The 18,923-nt window shown below is 42.7% G+C and overlaps 1 protein-coding gene across 2 annotated transcripts in view; it reads right to left on the reverse strand.

The window, feature by feature from the left end:
• The window catches only part of EVL (Enah/Vasp-like), a 146,700-nt gene that overhangs the window by 114,208 nt on the left and 13,569 nt on the right, over positions 1 to 18,923 (reverse strand). The window contains exon 1 of one of the 2 annotated variants that reach the window (XM_053373962.1): positions 13,520 to 13,746. The exons of the other annotated variant lie outside the window; for it this stretch is intronic. Within the exon in view, the coding sequence (XP_053229937.1) occupies positions 13,520 to 13,542 (23 nt within the window). The 5' untranslated portion in view covers positions 13,543 to 13,746. Of the gene's footprint in view, positions 1 to 13,519; positions 13,747 to 18,923 lie in introns of those variants that run through there. 2 annotated transcript variants of the gene reach the window in all.

Genomic DNA, 18,923 nt, shown 5'->3' on the forward strand with positions numbered 1-18,923 from the left:
AACAACAGGAGCTTACCCCGTTGCGGGGATTCGAACTGCTAACCTTCTCATCGGCAAGCCCTAGGCTCTGTGGTTTAGACCACAGCACCACCCTCCTCAGTTCACCAGGGATCTACAAATCCAGTCAACAGATGGCCAATTATGACTGCTTCTCTCTGGTTTAACACACCTTCCTCCATGTCCAGCACAACAGTCCCATCATGTCACTTTGCACTGTCCTTTTGCAGAAGGCAAGAAACAGTAGGAATCTCCCTCACTTGTTAGAAGCTTCCCCCTTTCCATTAAGAACGTAAGAAGAACGTGCAGGATCAGACCAATGACCTGCCAGGCAGCAGAAGAACTGAGCCCCACAGCAGGTTGCCAGGAAGCTGCAAGACAAGGGAAAGTTCTTACCAACGGTCTTTTATTCAATAGTCACAGAGAGAGGCTTAGAAATGCAGCCTTTCAGAATACTTTTGCTCTCCTACTTTTAAGGCTCACCAAGTTCTGGGAGACGGTGGGTCTGGAATGCTTTCTAGTGATAACGTGTCAGCCTTCTCCTCTCCCATTATTTCCCAACTTCTCCCCTTGTCTTCCTCTGAGCTGTGACCTCCCTCAAACCCCCGTTGTAATTCTGAACTGTCTTCTTCTCTGGAAGGGTGAGGCTGGGGAGGAGGTCTCCACTATTCCTCCTCTGCCCAGTCCCTGACATGACCCCTCTAGCCCAGGATGCTATTCTCACAGTGGCCATCTAGATGCCTGTGGGAAATCTGCAAGCAGGACCTGCTCAGAAGAGTACCCTTCCCACCCGGGGTTTCCGGCAACTGGTATTCATAGAATCATAGAATAGAACCATAGAGTTGGAAGAGACCACAAGGGCCATCGAGTCCAACCCCCTGCCAAGCAGGAAACACCATCAGAGCACTCCTGACATATGGTTGTCAAGCCTCTGCTTAAAGACCTCCAAAGAAGGAGACTCCACCACACTCCATGGCAGCAAATTCCACTGTCGAACAGCTCTTACTGTCAGGAAGTTCTTCCTAATGTTTAGGTGGAATCTTCTTTCCTGCAGTTTGGATCCATTGCTCCGTGTCCGCTTCTCTGGAGCAGCAGAAAACAACCTTTCTCCCTCCTCTGTGTGACATCCTTTTATATATTTGAACATGGCTATCATATCACCCCTTAACCTCCTCTTCTCTTCTCTTCACTTCAGAAGCATATATTGTCTCTGACCGTGGAGGCAGAGTTGTAGCCCTTACGGCTAGCAGTCACCCATAGCCTTATTCTCCCCAAATTTGTCCAATCCTCTTTTAAAGCATTTGATTATTATTTATTAAATTTGTATCCCACCCGACCTCCCAAGGTGACAAATACACAATTAAAACATCTAAAAATATTTGCCATGATGGAATCTTAACCAAGCAAGCCTGCCATCTTTAAAGCAAGATCTCTGCAATCCATCTGTGTGCAAAACTGTCATGAATGATGTTCTTCGAATCCACAGTCATCCCTAGGAGATACAGGTAAAGGTAGCTCTGTGTGCGTGAGTGTCAATTCACCTTAATATCCAAATTCAAAATGTTATCTAGGCAATGTATCTTTGCAATGGACTTGTATGAAATTTGCAGGGAGACTAAACCTAGGGGAGGAAGGGCGTTCAAATTTTAAACAGGCAGCAAAGATAGACTTGAGAGGCAATGGCCAAGAATGGCCTAGCAATCATTTCTGGCAAATTCTGGAATATAAAGCTAGCCTGAACTTTAAATAGTAATATACTTATATCCTATATTAAGAAAACTGGATGGCATGAGGTAAAAAAATTGGATCACTTGATATGGAACGACCCATTTGTAGAATGCTGTCCTCAGGGAGGTCCGGCTGATGCCTCCATTATACACCAGGCAAAAACATTCCTCTTTAACCAGGTCTTTGATTGATTAACATCCTATATACCCTTTTAAATGTGTTGTGGGAAGGTAGGGGTACTGCTTCATTTTTGTTCTTATTTTTATTATGGATTTTGTGTTTTTTGTATTGTATTTTTGTTTTTTGTGAATCACCCTGAGATGTAGGGGTGAAGAGCAGTATACACATTTAATAAATAAAATAAAAATAAAGGCGCACACACAGGATGATAGCAGCCCCATAAATACTGACAAGCGAGGCCTAGTTCTTCATTCCTGCCATGTCCCCGACTTCTGTATGGTGAATAGAAGAACTGTTTGCCATTCTCCTTTCGGATCCATTTAAAAGTCCAAGGCTCTGAGCAGGTATTCCTCACAACGCTTTACCTTATTACCAACTAGCAGACTATGTAGATGTGTGCCTTGAGGCCAAATCAATTATTGCACAGATAAAGGTTGCATATTGCCTTCAATTATTTCATTTTTTTTAAAAAAAATGATATTCTGTCTTTTCCCCTCAGGCAAATGTCCAAGGTGGCTCGCATATAAACCCAATGCAAAGAACCATCTAGAAGTCAGATAATTCCAAAAACGAGAGAGCAAAAAGCAGCGCATACAGCAGACATAACAAAAAGTATAAAATAAAGCGCTATCTGCAGTCACAGCCAGATAAACACTGTAGTCTAAACCACAGAGCCTAGGGCTTGCCGATCGGAAGGCCAGCAGTTCAAATCCCCGCGATGGGGTGAGTTCCCATTGTTCGGTCCCAGCTTCTGCTCACCTAGCAGTTCGAAAGCACGTCAAAGTGCAAGTAGATAAATAGGTACCGCTATTTAGGTAAACCGCGTTTCCATGCGCTGCTCTGGTTCACCAGAAGTGGCTTAGTCAGGCTGGCCACTTGACCCAGAAGCTGTCTGCGGACAAGCGCCGGCTCCCTCGGCCTATAGAGCGAGATGAGCATGCAAGCCCAGAGTCATCTGCGACTGGACCTAACGGTCAGGGGTACCTTTACCTTTTTAAACACTGTACATCGGGGACTGCAAATCTTTTTTTCAGGAAGAGGGCCAGATTCTCTCATGGGCAACCTTCCAGGGGCCTCAGCACTGATGGGCAAGGCCTAAGCCGAAAGTGAGCAGAACCAGTGGAAAAAGTATGCAGAGCGCTGGATGCGACTCTAACGTTTGTATACAATCCAGCCATGTAAGTCAGAGGTTTCTGCACACAGAGACACCCAATACGAGCAAGAAATGCACAGGAGACAGGCAGGCAGACAACTTTCCAGAGCATATGTAGATGCATATCTATACACACGCTTATAGCTCTCAGCCTAATGCCGACCACTCTGTGCAGTCACACAGATGGCGCAATGTGCAATCTCCACGCTGTCTCACAGATGTTGGAATCGCCAAACAACAGTCCATATTTCGCTTGCTTTTATGAAGGCAAAACGCCTCATCTGTCACAATAAAGACATTTATCCCTCACTGTGGCCTTTCAGTAGTTAAACATTCTAGTAATCCCATCTGCTGTGATTTATCACATTATGAACTCTCCAGTAAGCAAGAACAAGCCACGCTTCGCCAAAGGCTCATCCACACAATTGGGAAGGCTTTCTGAATGGCCTATTACCACTGCTTGGCGTTCTGCTCCTCACATTAGAGTACCCCGAACAACTGTTGTCAAGCCAATGGCTCTGGTGCTGACTACAATCTTCTCCTGGGAATAACCTCTCAGACGGAGAGATTTAACATATACCTGTTCGTTTATTCAACTTTAAAGCAGGATCAGACTTTTGAATCTTTGCTATTTTCACAACGGTCTTAGCTTTGCTTCTTTCAGATGACAGTTTGCAGACTCAGCAGCACGAGGGTCTCCCCAGATGGAAAAGCAAGGAAGCTTCATGGGTTTTAGGCTTGTAAGCTCCTCAGGGCAGGGACCTACTGACCTCTGCACATGGATGATGTAATCATAATGACGGTCACATTGTTTCCCCATCATTCTAGACTCCAACCAGAGAATTCGGACAAGGTTCTTTCGTATTGTCTAAGCAGGGCTGCAAGCATCCGTAACTTGTTTTGTGAATGCAGCCACATCTAGCAGTGAGTTTTGGATATGTGTGTCTGTGTACACACACACAAACGAATTGCTTTTAGGGTGGTTAGTTAATCTTTTCCAAAGTGACTGGCGAAACCCAGCCAGACGGGGGTATAAATAAGAAAGCTGTCGTTGTTGTTGTTGTTGTTCTTGTTGTTCTTGTTGTTATTATTATTATGCATTTATGTTTGTTTTGAGTCTTTTCATCCTTACAAGGTCCTCGGATCCTACAAGATGAAGGATGGTCTAGAACAGTAGTTTTTTCACACCTTTAACCCAAATATGCATTTGGGGACCCCATTTCTGTTTTCTTTCTTTCTCTTTACTAAATATTTTTATAGTGGGAGTGCCGCTGTTGCAACCTGCCTCAGATCAGGCCATGTCCCAGTAGCTGGAAAGACTAATGGTCTGCTGAAAAAGACAGGCCAGGTCTAGAAGCACAACAAATGAACGATGATACTAAATAAATAAATGTGTGGTCACCGCTCTGGGAACAGGCCAAGTATTTGACCAAAGATTTTGATTGCACTCACAATAAATGGATGAATTTGAAGCAGCAGGTCAGGGGGGGCACTTTAGGAAGTGAAACTGCCTTAAAAATCCATCAATTTTATTGGATTTGAGCCAACTGAGATTTGATTCAATGAGTGCATTACTGCAAATTAGTTCCTTGAAATCTCATCTTAGCGCTTGAACCGATATCCTCTCCCAATCTAAGAAAGGTTTTTTTCCCTCCCTTCTTTGCTATTCAGTACCTGTGTTGGTCAGGCTAGATGTTGGATTTCTTCCAAACAAGGCTGCCCTTTGTCCCCATTTCCTGCGGTTGTAAATGTCTGTGTCCTTGGCCAGACTCAGAGGTTCTGCCTTGCTTGCGCTGGAACATGATAACGCTGTGGCTGCATCCTTTGTTTCCAAAGCACAAGCAGCGATGCTGTTGTCATTTGGCATAATTGGTACATGCTTGTATGTGCTCCCAAGAGTTCCGAAGCCTTTGCTTGCATGCATAGATGCCATTCCTGGTTACAAGGTCACTGAGCTCACCAGTGTGCATGTCACTCCACTTAAACTAGATTGTTCTCAGGGACTGGAAATGGCTTTCCTTGGCACGGGCTTTGCCTTGTTTCAAATGCATGCACATTACTTTGATCGCCTCTATAATCATCGCCTGTATTCAGAAAGACAGAAAGGGAAACAGCAAATGGTTCTTAAAACTTAGAAGTCCTAAATAGCCATTCACTTCCTGATTAAAAAAAAACACCAATTCTGAAAACAGCTGTGACTTTTGTATGCTAAGTTAAGCGTGCACTTATGGATGAACTCTCAGTCTGCCTTGCTTCGTCACTACAAACTTGACGTGCTCTGAGATGAGGGAAAGGGCAAAGCAAGCTTGTAGGCAAGGGGGAGGGGACCCCTGCAAGCACTGCAGCATTTGGGACTTTCATGCTGTTTCTGGCTCTTCCAGACAACCTGTATATTCAGCATTTATTCCGATTTGCTTGCACAATGTTTTTGCAGTGGTTAGACTATGTCTAGTCTTTGCTGAACATTCATCCCAATGTATTTACAGGAATGCATATTCAAAGTACCCTGGTCCCTGTAGTTTATCCCTTATAGACCTACAATTTCCAACAACCTAAAAAACACACCCCTAGGGTTCCCAGGATTCTTTGGGGGGAATAATGTGCTTCAAATGTCTAGGGTGCATGCAGCTTTACAGAACAATGAACACTCATCGTGTACTTGTCTTGATTTTCTCGTGAGGCGTTTGCACATCTTCCCATTAAGCACTTGCTCATTCCACACTTTTCAATGCATAAAAATCTGTGTTTTTTTAAAAGGGGATGTACTAGGGCAACCCGAGCACTTTAATCCACTTTAATTGAGCAATTCTAAAGATCCACTACGTGCTCAGATCTCTCCCACAAACAAAAGAAAGTCTGAAGACACCCTCAAACACCCTGCAGATTTCAATGTTTACATACAGATAAGATACTGAGTTTCGCAAAAAGCAAACTCTGGGCTTTTCAAAGGCACCTACAGATACACGATTTAGCAGCTAAGTCAAGGACATCATTCACACAGCTACACACATTTTGACCAGCTATTTACATAAACGTAACCGTGCGCAGAATTGAAGCTCAGGATAACGGAGTAGCAAATTTGACCTAGGAGCTGCTAAAAAAAAAAAAAATTGCATTCCTGGTGTATGAGAGAGAAACACAAACATAAATCCAGTAAACCAGGGAACCAGACAGAGGGCCTTCTCGGTAGTGGCACCCACCCTGTGGAACTCCCTCCCTTCAGATGTGAAGGAAATAAGTAGCTATCTTATCTTTAAAAGACATCTGAAGGCAGCCCTGTTTAGGGAAGTTTCTCATATTTAATGCTGTATTGTTTTTAACACTTGATTGGGAGCCGCCCAGAGTGGCTGGGGAAACTCAGCCAGATGGGCGGGGTATAAAGAATAAATTATTTATTATTATTATTATTATTAGGAATCAAACCTCGTCCCCATCTGTAGGCAAGAATGAGCAGATAAGCCAAACAAGAAGCATTGCTGTCTAGGAGGAACCACTGGCCAGGTGAGGTCAATCAAGGTAGTCCACAGCCTGAAAATACTTCACCGCCAGGAAGACCCCCCCCCCAAAAAAGCCCCCACAAGGCCTTTTGTCCCAGAGACATCCACTGTACCTCACTTTGCAGAAGGGCATCAAATGACAGTTGAATATTTGAACTCTAAACTTGTTCATCTCACCTTATTTGTTTCCATTGGTGAGCTTTCTGGACAATTTTGAATTGCATAAATTTCCCTGCAAAAAGATCCTGGGATTTCTCCCCCCTCCCCCAAACTGATCCTGTGCAACATGATTATTTGACTTACATTTGGTAAACAAAACTAAAATACAATATGTCATCTTAATGCTACATGGCTTAATAAATCTCTCACTCTATTTATACTTTCTTTGTCTCTCTCTTTAGAAAAATAGTCCAAAGTAGTCCAAACTAACATACTTGTTTGGAGGGGGTAATTCAGTAAAGTTCTGCTAGGCTGTAATCCTATGCACGCTTACTTGGCAGCAAGCCTTATCAAAGAGTGTGACATTAAGACCCCAGAGTGGCTGGGGCAGGGTACAGATGAGCTGGGTACAAATAAAATGAAATAAAATAAAATATCATCATCATCATCTCTATTGCACTAATAACATGTTGTAGATGTTGTATGCGAACACAGCTTTTTGCCCAGGCTTTCCTTGACCTATTAGATCAGACCCTGTTTTATGAGTTTGAATTCTCTTATTTTCTGCTTTTATGTGGTTTTATGCTGCTGTTTCACTGGTTTAAGGTTGTATTTGCAGGGTGTTGTTGTTGTTGTTGTTGTTGTTGTTGTGTAGGTATGTATTGGTGGACTCTCCTTCCTTGGAGGTTTTTAAGCAGAGGTTGGATAGCCATACAATCTAGCTGAGATTCTGGCACTGCAAGAGGTTAGATTAGAAAACCCTTGGGGTCCCTTCCAACTCTACAATTACACGATTCTGGTTTTAAAATACACCTTTTCAAGGAATTAGTGGCAAGCCTACATACACTTCCTTTGCTTTGCTTAGAAATAAAAGGACTAAAAACTGACTAATTTTAGCATGCCCAAAAAGCTGTGTGCGAAAATACATTTGCTTCCTAAGCATAGTCACCTGAAAAAAGTTAATTACAACTTTGATTTTAGATGTGACTGGTATTGTATGCATTCCCTTTGTTCAAGTTGACTTGTATTATATTCATTCAATATGCTCTGAATTTCTGTCGTGAACTCTGAAAATTCACTGGCTATCATATGTTTCCTGCTGTTGTGCTTAAAGTCGCTTTTTTATGCTGTTGTGCACACCAGATAGGAGGGCAGGAATGTCTTCATTCCATGTGCATTACCTGATTTTGTTTCCTCATTCAATGAAGCTATCATCTGCGCATTCGCAACAGCTGTCTCGAATGTTCCCAAATCAGATGGAAGCTAGTGTGAGGGGAAACACATCAAAGTATAGCAGTGCTTCTCAAGAAACTACAGAATACATATGGATTGCAACTAATATCATGTGTACTCAGCTTCAAATACCAGTGGTAGGAGTACACTGGAGCCATAGCAAATAGTAATGTGTACACAGCCTTGTTTAAGTGCTCCTTGTCTCTACCTTGTTCTTCTAATGTATGGCTTAGTCTCAGTTTACTCCCATGTGCAAAAGGTTGTGTGAAATCTAGTTCATTGTTCTGCTGTGCGCGCTCCACAGTAACTTTTTCAAACTTTGTCCTCACCAACAACTATCAGTCTCTGTACCCAATACAGTGGTACCTTAGTTCCCGAACAACTTGGCTCCCGAACAAATCAGCTCCTGAACACTGCAAACTCGGAAATAAATGTTCCAGTGTGTGAATGTTTTTCGGAAGCTGAACATCCCACGCGGCTTCTGATTGAATACAGGAAGCTCCTGCAGCCAATCGGAAGCCACACCTTGGTTTTTGAACAATTTCAGGAGTCGAACGGACTCCCGGAACAGATTAAGTTCAAGAACAAGGATGGAAGACTGAGGAAACTCTGACTAAAGAATTATGGCAAGAGATGGACTATGTAGAATTGGCAAAATTGACACATAAACTACGGGCCAAGGATAACTGTGACTTTAAAGATGAATGGGAACCTTTTACAAAGTACTTAAAGACGCAGCAAAGTGAATTGGACTCCTTGGCAGGTTTTGAATAAACACTCACAAACTTTTTATTGATAACAAACAGCTAGACAAATTAAGGATCTATACAAATTTGTAACATGCAGAGAATTGCAATTATAGAGAAACCAGTGATTGGAACTGAGGGAGGGAGGGGGAGGGGGGAAATGGGGAAAAAATAAAGGATGATATGTTTTAAGATAATATGTTTTGTTTAAATTCTTAATAAAAAATCTATTAAAAAAAAAGATTAAGTTCGAGAACCAAGGTTCCATTGTACAGAAAGTAGGATCCTCCAATCCAAGATTCTGAATATATTTTATGAACTTGCTAAAGCAACATTCCTATGTGTTTCCAGGACTATTTTTCTGCATTCAAAACCTCCCTGCAACTCCAGAAAACACAAAGCTTCATAGCCATATTTATCCTTAATGTGGCATTTGACTATGTCTCATTTGAATATAAACACAGTAATATCCGTTCACAACATAATTGGCAGATGGGGAATAGCCTGGCTTTCGTGCGAGAGTCTGGCTGTTCACCCCAACTTTTTACAAATAGGTGTATATGGGCACATTAATACTGCTTTTCCATATCAGGAGGCAGCAACTACTACCAAGGACTAGCTAAAGAAATTTTTTTATATTAGAAAAAAAAAGGTTTACAAAATGTCAAGGAGGCAATGGGTGCTCCAACTTCTTTTTCACCGTTTTGAAAAAGGTTGGATATATGCTGGAGCATTCAAGTTCCACGGCCACTGAAGGCAAAAGTAAAATAAAGAGTAAATGTTCACAAAACAAAATGAAATGTGGTAGCTTATGAAATCTAATATCCAACCGGTCCCTGCCTATGAAACTCATGCAGCCACATGCAGCCCAACGACGACAGTATTATTGATTGATTGATTGATTGATTGATTGAATTTCTATACCACCCTTCATCCAAGGATCTCAGGGTAATTTACAATATACTGGGTTGCCACTGGGCAGGAAGGAAGAGGCTGCACTGTCTTTTCCTAAGGTTCAAAATTCGATATACTCTACCCTACCAGAAAGGAATAAGGTCATGTAAGCCAAATACACACACACACATATATATGCTGCATGAGCTCCTGATCTTGCCAAACGATCCACATAGTCTGCAGGAGCAAGGCCCCTTCTTAGATGCATCAAGCGCTGACACCATACAGCTCAAGTGTTTCCTATGCAGCGCAATACTCACTCTGTTCCTTGTGCAATGCTTCGCTTGCTTTCACTTACACAAAAAATTTTTTCCTTAGGACGAATGGTGAAAATATATGATTGGTCTGCTAATTTTGTGTGCCTAAAAGCTGTCAAGCAGGGACATGCCCTTATTTGCAATAGTAATAATGATATTGAAAAATGAAAGCGCTGGAAATATTGGAAAATACACTGCAATAATAGAAGGTGCCAGAGGTAACACTTGTAACGAGGGAATGAACCACATTCCGATTGCAGCTCGAACAGGTTTCAAAGCATTATACTGCATTCTACCAACTTGTAGACGGCACGGTTTTTCAATATTCCCTACAATGTTTTTTTATGCACTGCACCAACTGCAGTGCCAATGGTGGGCTGGCAGAGCCCGAGACAATATTGTCTAGCAAACACTGTTCAAAAATAGCACCCACATCTGCAAAACCCCAGACACCATTTATTTTTAAAACACTTTTTGCTATCTCTCCTTCGCTGACACCATCAAACGCCAACGAGTTTAACTCCTTAAATTCCCAAGCTCGCTATTGTTATAGTCGGAAAGGGGACAGCTCTGTTGCCTTGTGAATGCTTTAGAACTGTCGCAAACGTCAGAACGTCCCTAAATGGGAAGAACTTCAGAGAAGGGAACATAAGAAGAAGAGCACTGCTGGATCAGGCCCTGTCTAGTCCAGCATGCTGTTCTCAGTCAGATGCCCAAGAGAAGCCTGCAAACAGGACCTGACTGCGACTGCTCTCTTCCCTTCTGCTGTTTTCAGCAACTGGCGTTCAGAAATATACTACCTCCAATAGTGAAAGAATGCACCAGGCTTAGTAGCCATTGAAAGCCTTCTCCTCCATGAATTTCTCCAATCCTCTTATAAAGAAATCTGATTTGGTGGCCATTGCTCTTTGGGGAGCAACATAAGCTTGACTTTGCGCTGCGTGAAGAAGTAACTTTATTTTGTCTGTCCCGAATCTCCCAACATTCAGCTTCTTCACTGGATGTCCAGGAGAGATCTAGTGGACAGTTTCTTTCCTTTACTTTTGGTGGGTCTTCTCTGAGTAGAAGTTAACTGAATACAAACTTTTTGTCTATCTACTTTCTTCACACAATGCATAATTTTATTCCCTTCTATCATGCCATCTACTCACCTTCCCTCACAGGGGACCCGTAGCTCCATCCCCTATTAATTTCAATGGATCTACTCTGAGTAGGTTAGAAGACCCACCAAAACTAAAGGAAAGAAACTGTTCCATGTCTATTAATTTCAATGGGTCTACCCTGAGTAGGTTTGGCACTGGATACTACCCAGTTGCTTGAGGCGGCAGGAATACAAACCAGGCCAGTTGGAAGGTTTATGTGGTCTGTTTTGTACCTGCCCCTCAAAGTGCAACAGTTAGAATCCAGTTAATGGAGTTTTGGCTTTGGAGCTCAGGTGTAAAAGGCTAATAATTTGGAAGTCCCCTAGTTCATCAATGGTTGTTAAAATCTATAGTTGGCTGCTGTTCCGTGTTTTTCATGTGCTTTTCATAGTGGGCTGCTGTTTATGTGAAATGACTAGAAACATTTCCCTTCATAACCATCTGCACTTGCTTTGATAGATTAACTGTTACCTTCCCATTCCGCGTGAAGAATTCTGCGTGGCTTAAGAAGTTCCACCATGTTAACAGAATCAACAGTGCGCCTGAGTAACAAATCTGCTTTTTTTCAGGGAGTGCCATAACAACAGCTCTACATGCCAAGCACGGTGACTAGGAAAAGTAGGCACTGTTTTCCAAAAGAAACCTCCCTAACAAAGGATAACGTAAGGAACCCAAAAGCCACAATCCAAAAGCATGACATGCATGTTACTTCAAGGCTACTAAGTTCAAGCTTGCCTCGAGTGAAATGCTTTTGAGATGAACAGAAGCTGTCAATGGAAAGCAGTGTGCCCCCATGCCCTTTGCAAGTCGGCGTATCAAAACGAACCTTGTATCTGCGTGACAACCTGATCGCAAAATCATTAAGAAAATCACTTTTGCATCATTTGCTCTCCCATCTGCACAGAATGACTAAGACAAAAGGACGCGAGGCTTGCTGCCTCGTCTACATTTTGCAGCTTAACTTGGTGACAGTAATTGGCCTCTTCAAGGTTTGCAAGCATTTTCTTAACAATGCTACAAACTGCAGTTATAACACAGCACTGCACTGGCTTCTGCCAAAATCCTCCTCCTCCTCCTCCTGCTCCCAAAACAGTATTATCCTATGTTTCAAAAATAGCACAAATTCTCTTATTTCCCCCCCACCCACCCACCCTGCACTGTGCAGAAAACGACCCCTTACTTTTCCAGACCAATCAAGAACAAAATGCTGTTAATCATCCTTTCTGCTATCAGGGACACCTCAGCCAAATGAACACGAACATGACAGTGACAATGACATGCCTGGCATTAAAATGTGTTTTAGCAGGAAAACAGTGCTTTTAACACCAGTGCCTGCGAGGAGCAAACCCCCTCCTCTCATTAGGCCGGATGATGTCTTCAGTTAATCAAACCCCACCTCCCATGCAAATAAGGTTCAAGTTAGCTTTTTGCAGTATGCGACTATTGAAATAACATTATAATGAAGGCATCTGCACAACAAGAGCAGCGGCTAATGATACCCACCCCACCATGATCTTCACCAATTAGCTTTGAAAGAAGAAGAAGAAGAAGAGAAAGTGGGGGAGCTTCCTTCTTATTTGCAACCACAAAGTGAAAGGCCAATGAAGGTCAGGAAATTGAACATATCCCTGTATTGTTTTGTTGCAGGTAAGAACAAGCCTAGGATTCACTGTGTTTCATATGCATTTTTTAAAAATCTGCAGGGCTGCAAAGGAAAATAGTTAGAAACGACTTACCAAAGCCCTCCCCCCCTCCATTTCTCAAAAAAGAATTATGTAGAACACAGCATTTAATACCACTAATAAAAAATATTATCTTTCTGCACCTATTAAAATCTCACCAAAAATACAACACCTCTCCTGATATCTAGAGCATTCTATTTTCACCAAGTGGTTTTGCTGAAATACTGCAGCTACGAAACCACAAGTAGCAGACATGCCGTATGTAGTGAGCAACAGCTCCCCAGCCTAATTCCATACATGCTCCATCCAAGCATCTATATTTCAGCCCACACAAAATTAACTATCCTTTAAGAATAAATGAATAGAAACCAGAAGAGAAGCATCTGCCATGAGCTAAAAACAGCAACAACAACAAAATACTTTTCATTTTTCCCAGCAGAAGAGCATGTTTTTATGTTTATGACTCTAGGTTATACTTGGCAGTTTCAGGCTGCAAAAGCGATTTAAAAAAAAATCCGAATGAGGCATTAGATTAGAAGCTATTACTCATCTCTGCACTTCATCATGCAGTTAGCTATTGTTTACCTGCAGCTCATCCTTGACACACCCACCTCCCAGGCACTGGAGAAGGGCTACGATTCTTACACGGAGGCAAAAGCCCCCCTTTTACAACTCAGAAGCCCTTTTTTCTTTTTGCGGCCGTACAAGCAGCCTGACATTACACAGCAAAATTCCTGCAAGAACAAAAAAAAGACAGAAAAGAGCCGGTCGTGCTGTTACGCAGAGCCTACCTGAATTCTTCAAATGCATACATGGCCCAGGAAAGAATAATGCACAGGCATCTGAGGTCTGCAAAATCCTCTCCTTAAGGCGCAGGAGAAACATTTAGTTGGTCAAGCTGCAGACATAACTGAGAGCTGTGTGCTGGGAAGCTTCTGGGAGAAACGAGGCTGCAGATACTGGCCTGCAGCCTGCAGCTCAACCAGCTGCTGACAAGCAGCAGCTCGCAGGGAAAGGCAATAAAATACCATGTGATCATTCCAGCAAGTCTGATTAATGCAGCATTACTCCAAGAATACAGGCTGATATCTTTATTATTCAAGCCCAATCAGGGCCATCCGTAGAGAACCTGGCATGCACGACAGTTAACGTATCTGATTTTGATGGACGGTTTTTATTTTATTCTAAATGTGGACAATGAATTTATTCACAGAACAAGAAGCAAGACAAGGTGGAAGGTGGTGCTGGTGTTTCAACAGTTTGCACCCATTACACCCCCTGCAAACTAAGGGCACGCTGCAGTCCACACTGAGCGTATTTTAACTCCTGCTGATTTTAATCAATAGGACATACAGTGGTACCTCGGGTTAAGTACTTAATTCGTTCCGGAGGTCCGTACTTAACCTGAAACTGTTCTTAACCTGAAGCACCGCTTTAGCTAATGGGGCCTCCTGCTGCCGCTGCACCGCCAGAGCACGATTTCTTTTTTCATCCTGAAGCAAAGTTCTTAACCTGAAGCACTATTTCTGGGTTAGCGGAGTCTGTAACCTGAAGCATATGTAACCTGAAGCGTATGTAACCCGAGGTACCACTGTAGAGCATCAGAAGAACTGGACCACTTCACCTGCCCCAGCTGCAACAAAACATGTCTCTCCTGCATCGGTCTCAACAGTCACACCTACCAACAGTTTGACTTCTCGCCCAAAGGCGCACTCCTCCATTGTCTCCCAAGACAGACAGATTCCAGCAAGGCTAGGATATGCAAATGTTGCAAACCATTATCTGTGAAAAAGGCTCGTAGCTCAGGGATAGAGCACATGTTTCACATGCACAAGGTCCCAGGTTCAGCGCCTGGCATCTCCAGTGAAGTCTGGAAAATATCCCTGACTAAAAACCTGCAGTGCTTCTGCCAGTCAGTGTAGACAGTACTAAACTAGATGGACCAATGGTATCACCTTGGTAATAGCCAGGTTCCTGTTTCCCTCACACCAGGGAAGTTGAACCCACTTGTTAAAGCAGCTAGACACTTGAAGAAATAGAAGTCTTGCTCAACAACACACTTTCGCTTCCACGTCACCACCTAGAAATTGCCATTTTTGAATGTCGCTAGAGCTTATTCTGGCTCTTAGCGTGTCAAGGTATTATTGTGGGATACAGCAGAAGAGATGGCGTGACTTGAGAAAAAGTTCAAAACAACGAAGCCACGTTTCGAAAATAACAATGAGAGGAGTAAGGCTGAGGGAAGTTGGAAGGCCTCGGGAATCGAAGCATGTTAGCGGTGATGCTTGAACCGCCGAGCAAGGAGCAATGCGGAACATTCTAGGTCAGAAGACAACATGGGGTCATGGGAACAAAAGGGAAATTGCACCGAAACATGAGCAAGGCTTGCTACTAAAAAAAATGACATTAGCGCAAGTGGCAGGAGGGCCTGGGGGTGGGGGAAAAGAAGCCATTTTGAATGACAGGACAATTAGAAAGGGCGATGTATTGTAAGATAAGAGAGGGGAAGGGAGGAGGGAGCACTGAGAGCAACATTTCCAGGATATTTCCAAACGAATAAGTAAAAGCTGATTGAAAACAATATCTCACTTATTTACTCTGAAGCACATTAGGGACAAAATTTGGCCCAACAGAGGTCACCACCCAGGATTCTTGCCACACCTTCTGCTAATGTCCATTTAAAGTCTTCCGAGCGCATGTCTACACTACGAATATCATTCATTTTTTTAACTGTAAAGGCTCCCAAACCAAGAAATCTTGAGATCGAATAACAATTGTATGTGTTTTGTTACTTTTTCATTCATTTTAAAGAGGGGTGGGAACCAGCGGCCCTCCAGGGGTTTTGTTGGACTACAACTCCCATCATCCCTGAACATTGCCCAAGCTGGATAGGGCTGATGGGAGTCGGAGTCCAACCAAACCTGGGACGTGGCAGGTTGCCCATCCCAGCTTTCGGGGAACAGGGAAGTTCATCATTAATAGCCTATTCATTTTTCACAGAAGTCATTTTTTCTGCTCAGATATGTTTTCTCAGAGCGTATGACCAACTCAAAAGGTATAAAAGAAAACTAGCACTTTACTTCAGCCAATGGAATTGGAAAGCCGGTTCTAAGAGAAGCAACTGCCTTGGCACCAAGAACCTTCTGCTATGCCCCAGAGCTAAGGTTACAAAATTAGGCGTTCCCCAAATTTGCTCACATGGAGTGACTAATCCCGAATAATTACAAGATGTGTTCATAGGCTGATGCTTTGGAGGTGAAAAATTCCCTTAGTTCTCTAGAAATTCAGGCGATGTTCTGTTTGGTTGGTTGTTTAAGAAATTTTATCCCACCCCTCAGCTGGAAAAGGCTCAAAAATCAGATCAAAAATCGCTAAAAGAAAAGGTAGCCTCTGCCCTTGGAATTATAATCTAAAAAGACATGACACGAAAGGAAAATAGACTGGGAGGGAGGAGGAACGAAGCAATCTCACATACCAGTTCTTAGTTCTAAAAAGAAGCTACAAGTTCTAAAAATAAGAAAACATCTACAAAAAAAGAGACACTACTAGAGGTTGGCCTTGTTGCATTCACAGGCCAGATTGTCAAACACTAATTGCCACAGATGAAATTTGTCATATGTTGACTCCTACTGCAAGTTCAGTGTCAGATATTTTCCAAATATACATCCACCCATAGAATGCACTTGCTGTCAACATTCACTGAGGCAGATCTAATGGAGTAAATTCATTTCAGCTCTACTTGCCACAGAACTATAGTGCCTATTCCCACACCCCGTGTAGAAGACTGTATCTGCGAGCACGAAACAGATAAATGCAACAGTCTTGGTCCTGTCAACTAATCTGCGCCGTCTCTTGAATAGCTGGAGCAGAAAGGACCTTTCCTGTATAAGAAAAGTCTGGCTGCACGAACATTCTAAGGAACATTTAAATTTTAAATTTCAACCTCACGTCTCCGCAGTGAGACCAAAAGGAGCCTTGCATCCAAAGCAAGCATAGTCTCCAACCTACAGAAGGTTAATAGTGTAATTTATAGTCATTAATTATTATTAAAGTGCTCCCTAGCATGTGCAGATTATGCAACACCATATCGTCCACATGAATAAAGATCAGTAAAATGATTTCCTAACGTAATTTTTAGCAGCCTTTGTGTCTAATCGGTACGCAAGGATGGCTACATATATACATGCATAATTTTATTTGTAAACCATAGCTGTACACACAAAAAGTTTGCAAAAGATTAATCCCTGGCACCTCCAGGTAGAACTGGGACAGACCCTTCTCTGAAACCCCAGAAAGCAGCTGCCAGTCAGTGTAGGCAATACTAAGCTAGATGGATCAATGCCGACTCAGCTTCCCGTGTTCCTGTGAAGTCCCAAAACCCCATTGTCCTCCTATCATTTTTATATTCCTGCATGGTAATTAACGATGAATGGAAAGTAATGGGATAATTTCCCCTGAGGTCTCAAAATTAAACTTGAAGATCCTTCAAAATCAATTAGTATGCTGGATGTTTTGATTAGTTTGATTAATTTATTGGTATCAATTAGTATGCTGCACTGTTTCTCAGGTTTCACCTTATCACACACCGTGACAATGAATAAAATCTGGGCCGTAGTTAACAGTCCCGGCATCCCCGCCCCGTCCTCCATATCAGATCATTAATCCGAAGCAGAAATTGATCGCTACAGCAGTAGCAGCAGCAGCTAAGTCTGCTTTATATTGTGAGCCGCCCCGAGGTCTGCGGACGAAGGGCGGTATACAAAATTACTAAATAATAAATGATACAGTGGTACCTCAGGTTAAATTCTTAATTTGTTCCGGAGGTCCGTACTTAACCTGAAACTGTTCTTAACCTGAAGCACCACTTTAGCTAATGGGGCCTCCTGCTGCCGCTGCGCCGCCAGAGCACGATTTCTGTTCTTATCCTGAAGCAAAGTTCTTAACCTGAAGCACTATTTCTGGGTTAGCGGAGTCTGTAACCTGAAGCGTATGTAACCTGAGGTACCACTGTACTGATAATAAGAGGAAGGATCCTAAATTCTTGATCAGCAAATGCTGGTTCTAGTAATAAAAGGGAATGGAGAAATGAAACAAAATGAAAATGCACATTGCACTCCACACCCTCCTTGAACAACACCGCAAACAAACCGCTAATGTGACATACCAAGAAAATGTAAGACCATGTATGTTTCTCTGCCCACACCCACCCTTCTTCATGTCGTCTATATTTTGTTCTGCTGGTTTTTAAACACGTTGACACTGAAATAAGATGACTTAATACATAAACATCAACTGTGCCCAGCTGATAGCTAACAGGCTCCACCGCCATTTTGGGTTGCCTAGGTTTTTAAACGTGCCAACTGGATGTGCATTTTGGTCTGCTTAATACAACCTGTATATTTCTCCCTCCTGCTTTTGCCACAACTGTGCCCCAACAATTAAAAAAAAGATGCACATAAATAATATTACGTGCAATATAATCATTCGTTGTTGGTTGGCATCTGTGTGTCTCGGGAGACGGCGGAGGAGTGCGCCTTTGGGGATGTTGGAAGGTTACAAACATTCACCGTCCAGTTCTCTATTATCCAGTACTTTAACGGCAGACCCAGAAAACCACATGGAAACTGGGTAAGCCTTGCTTTATTCATTCATGTGAGTCACTGGGGTGGCTGGCGGTTGTGGGGAGAGAGAAACTGAGATACTGCCAAATCATAGCCCACATTTCTGTAGAGCTACCATGCAATTGTACAGTCTGGTGCACAATATGGAGTTCCAAGCAATACACAAAGTCTCATTTTTGAACATTCTAGCTATTAAGATTTTAAAATGCTAAACTAGAAGGGCTAAGGCAGCCTCCTACAGCTAAGAACGGCACAGGCACTTCAAGTGTTAACCCTAAAACCACTTTTTTGCTGCTCTTGGAATGCGTGTGGCCTTTGCAGGCGAAGGAGTCTCTAAGGTGACATTTCCGTCAGAAATTCATACGACACACACACACTTTCAAGTTAGAAGCGAGACACTCAGAGTTTCCAGCTTAACTCTGTGTCTGCTTTTGACTCCTCAGATCCCGTTGCCAGACCATAAGTAGAAAGACATCCTAGGAAAACTATAGACATCAGATCTCTACAAACACTGAAGAGGCTTTCAACCCCCCCCCTTTTTTTTTTGTCTTGGGAAGCCAAAATATTTCGCAGC

This window comes from Podarcis raffonei, chromosome 1 (genome assembly GCF_027172205.1).
Source record: "Podarcis raffonei isolate rPodRaf1 chromosome 1, rPodRaf1.pri, whole genome shotgun sequence".
NCBI lineage: Eukaryota > Metazoa > Chordata > Lepidosauria > Squamata > Lacertidae > Podarcis > Podarcis raffonei.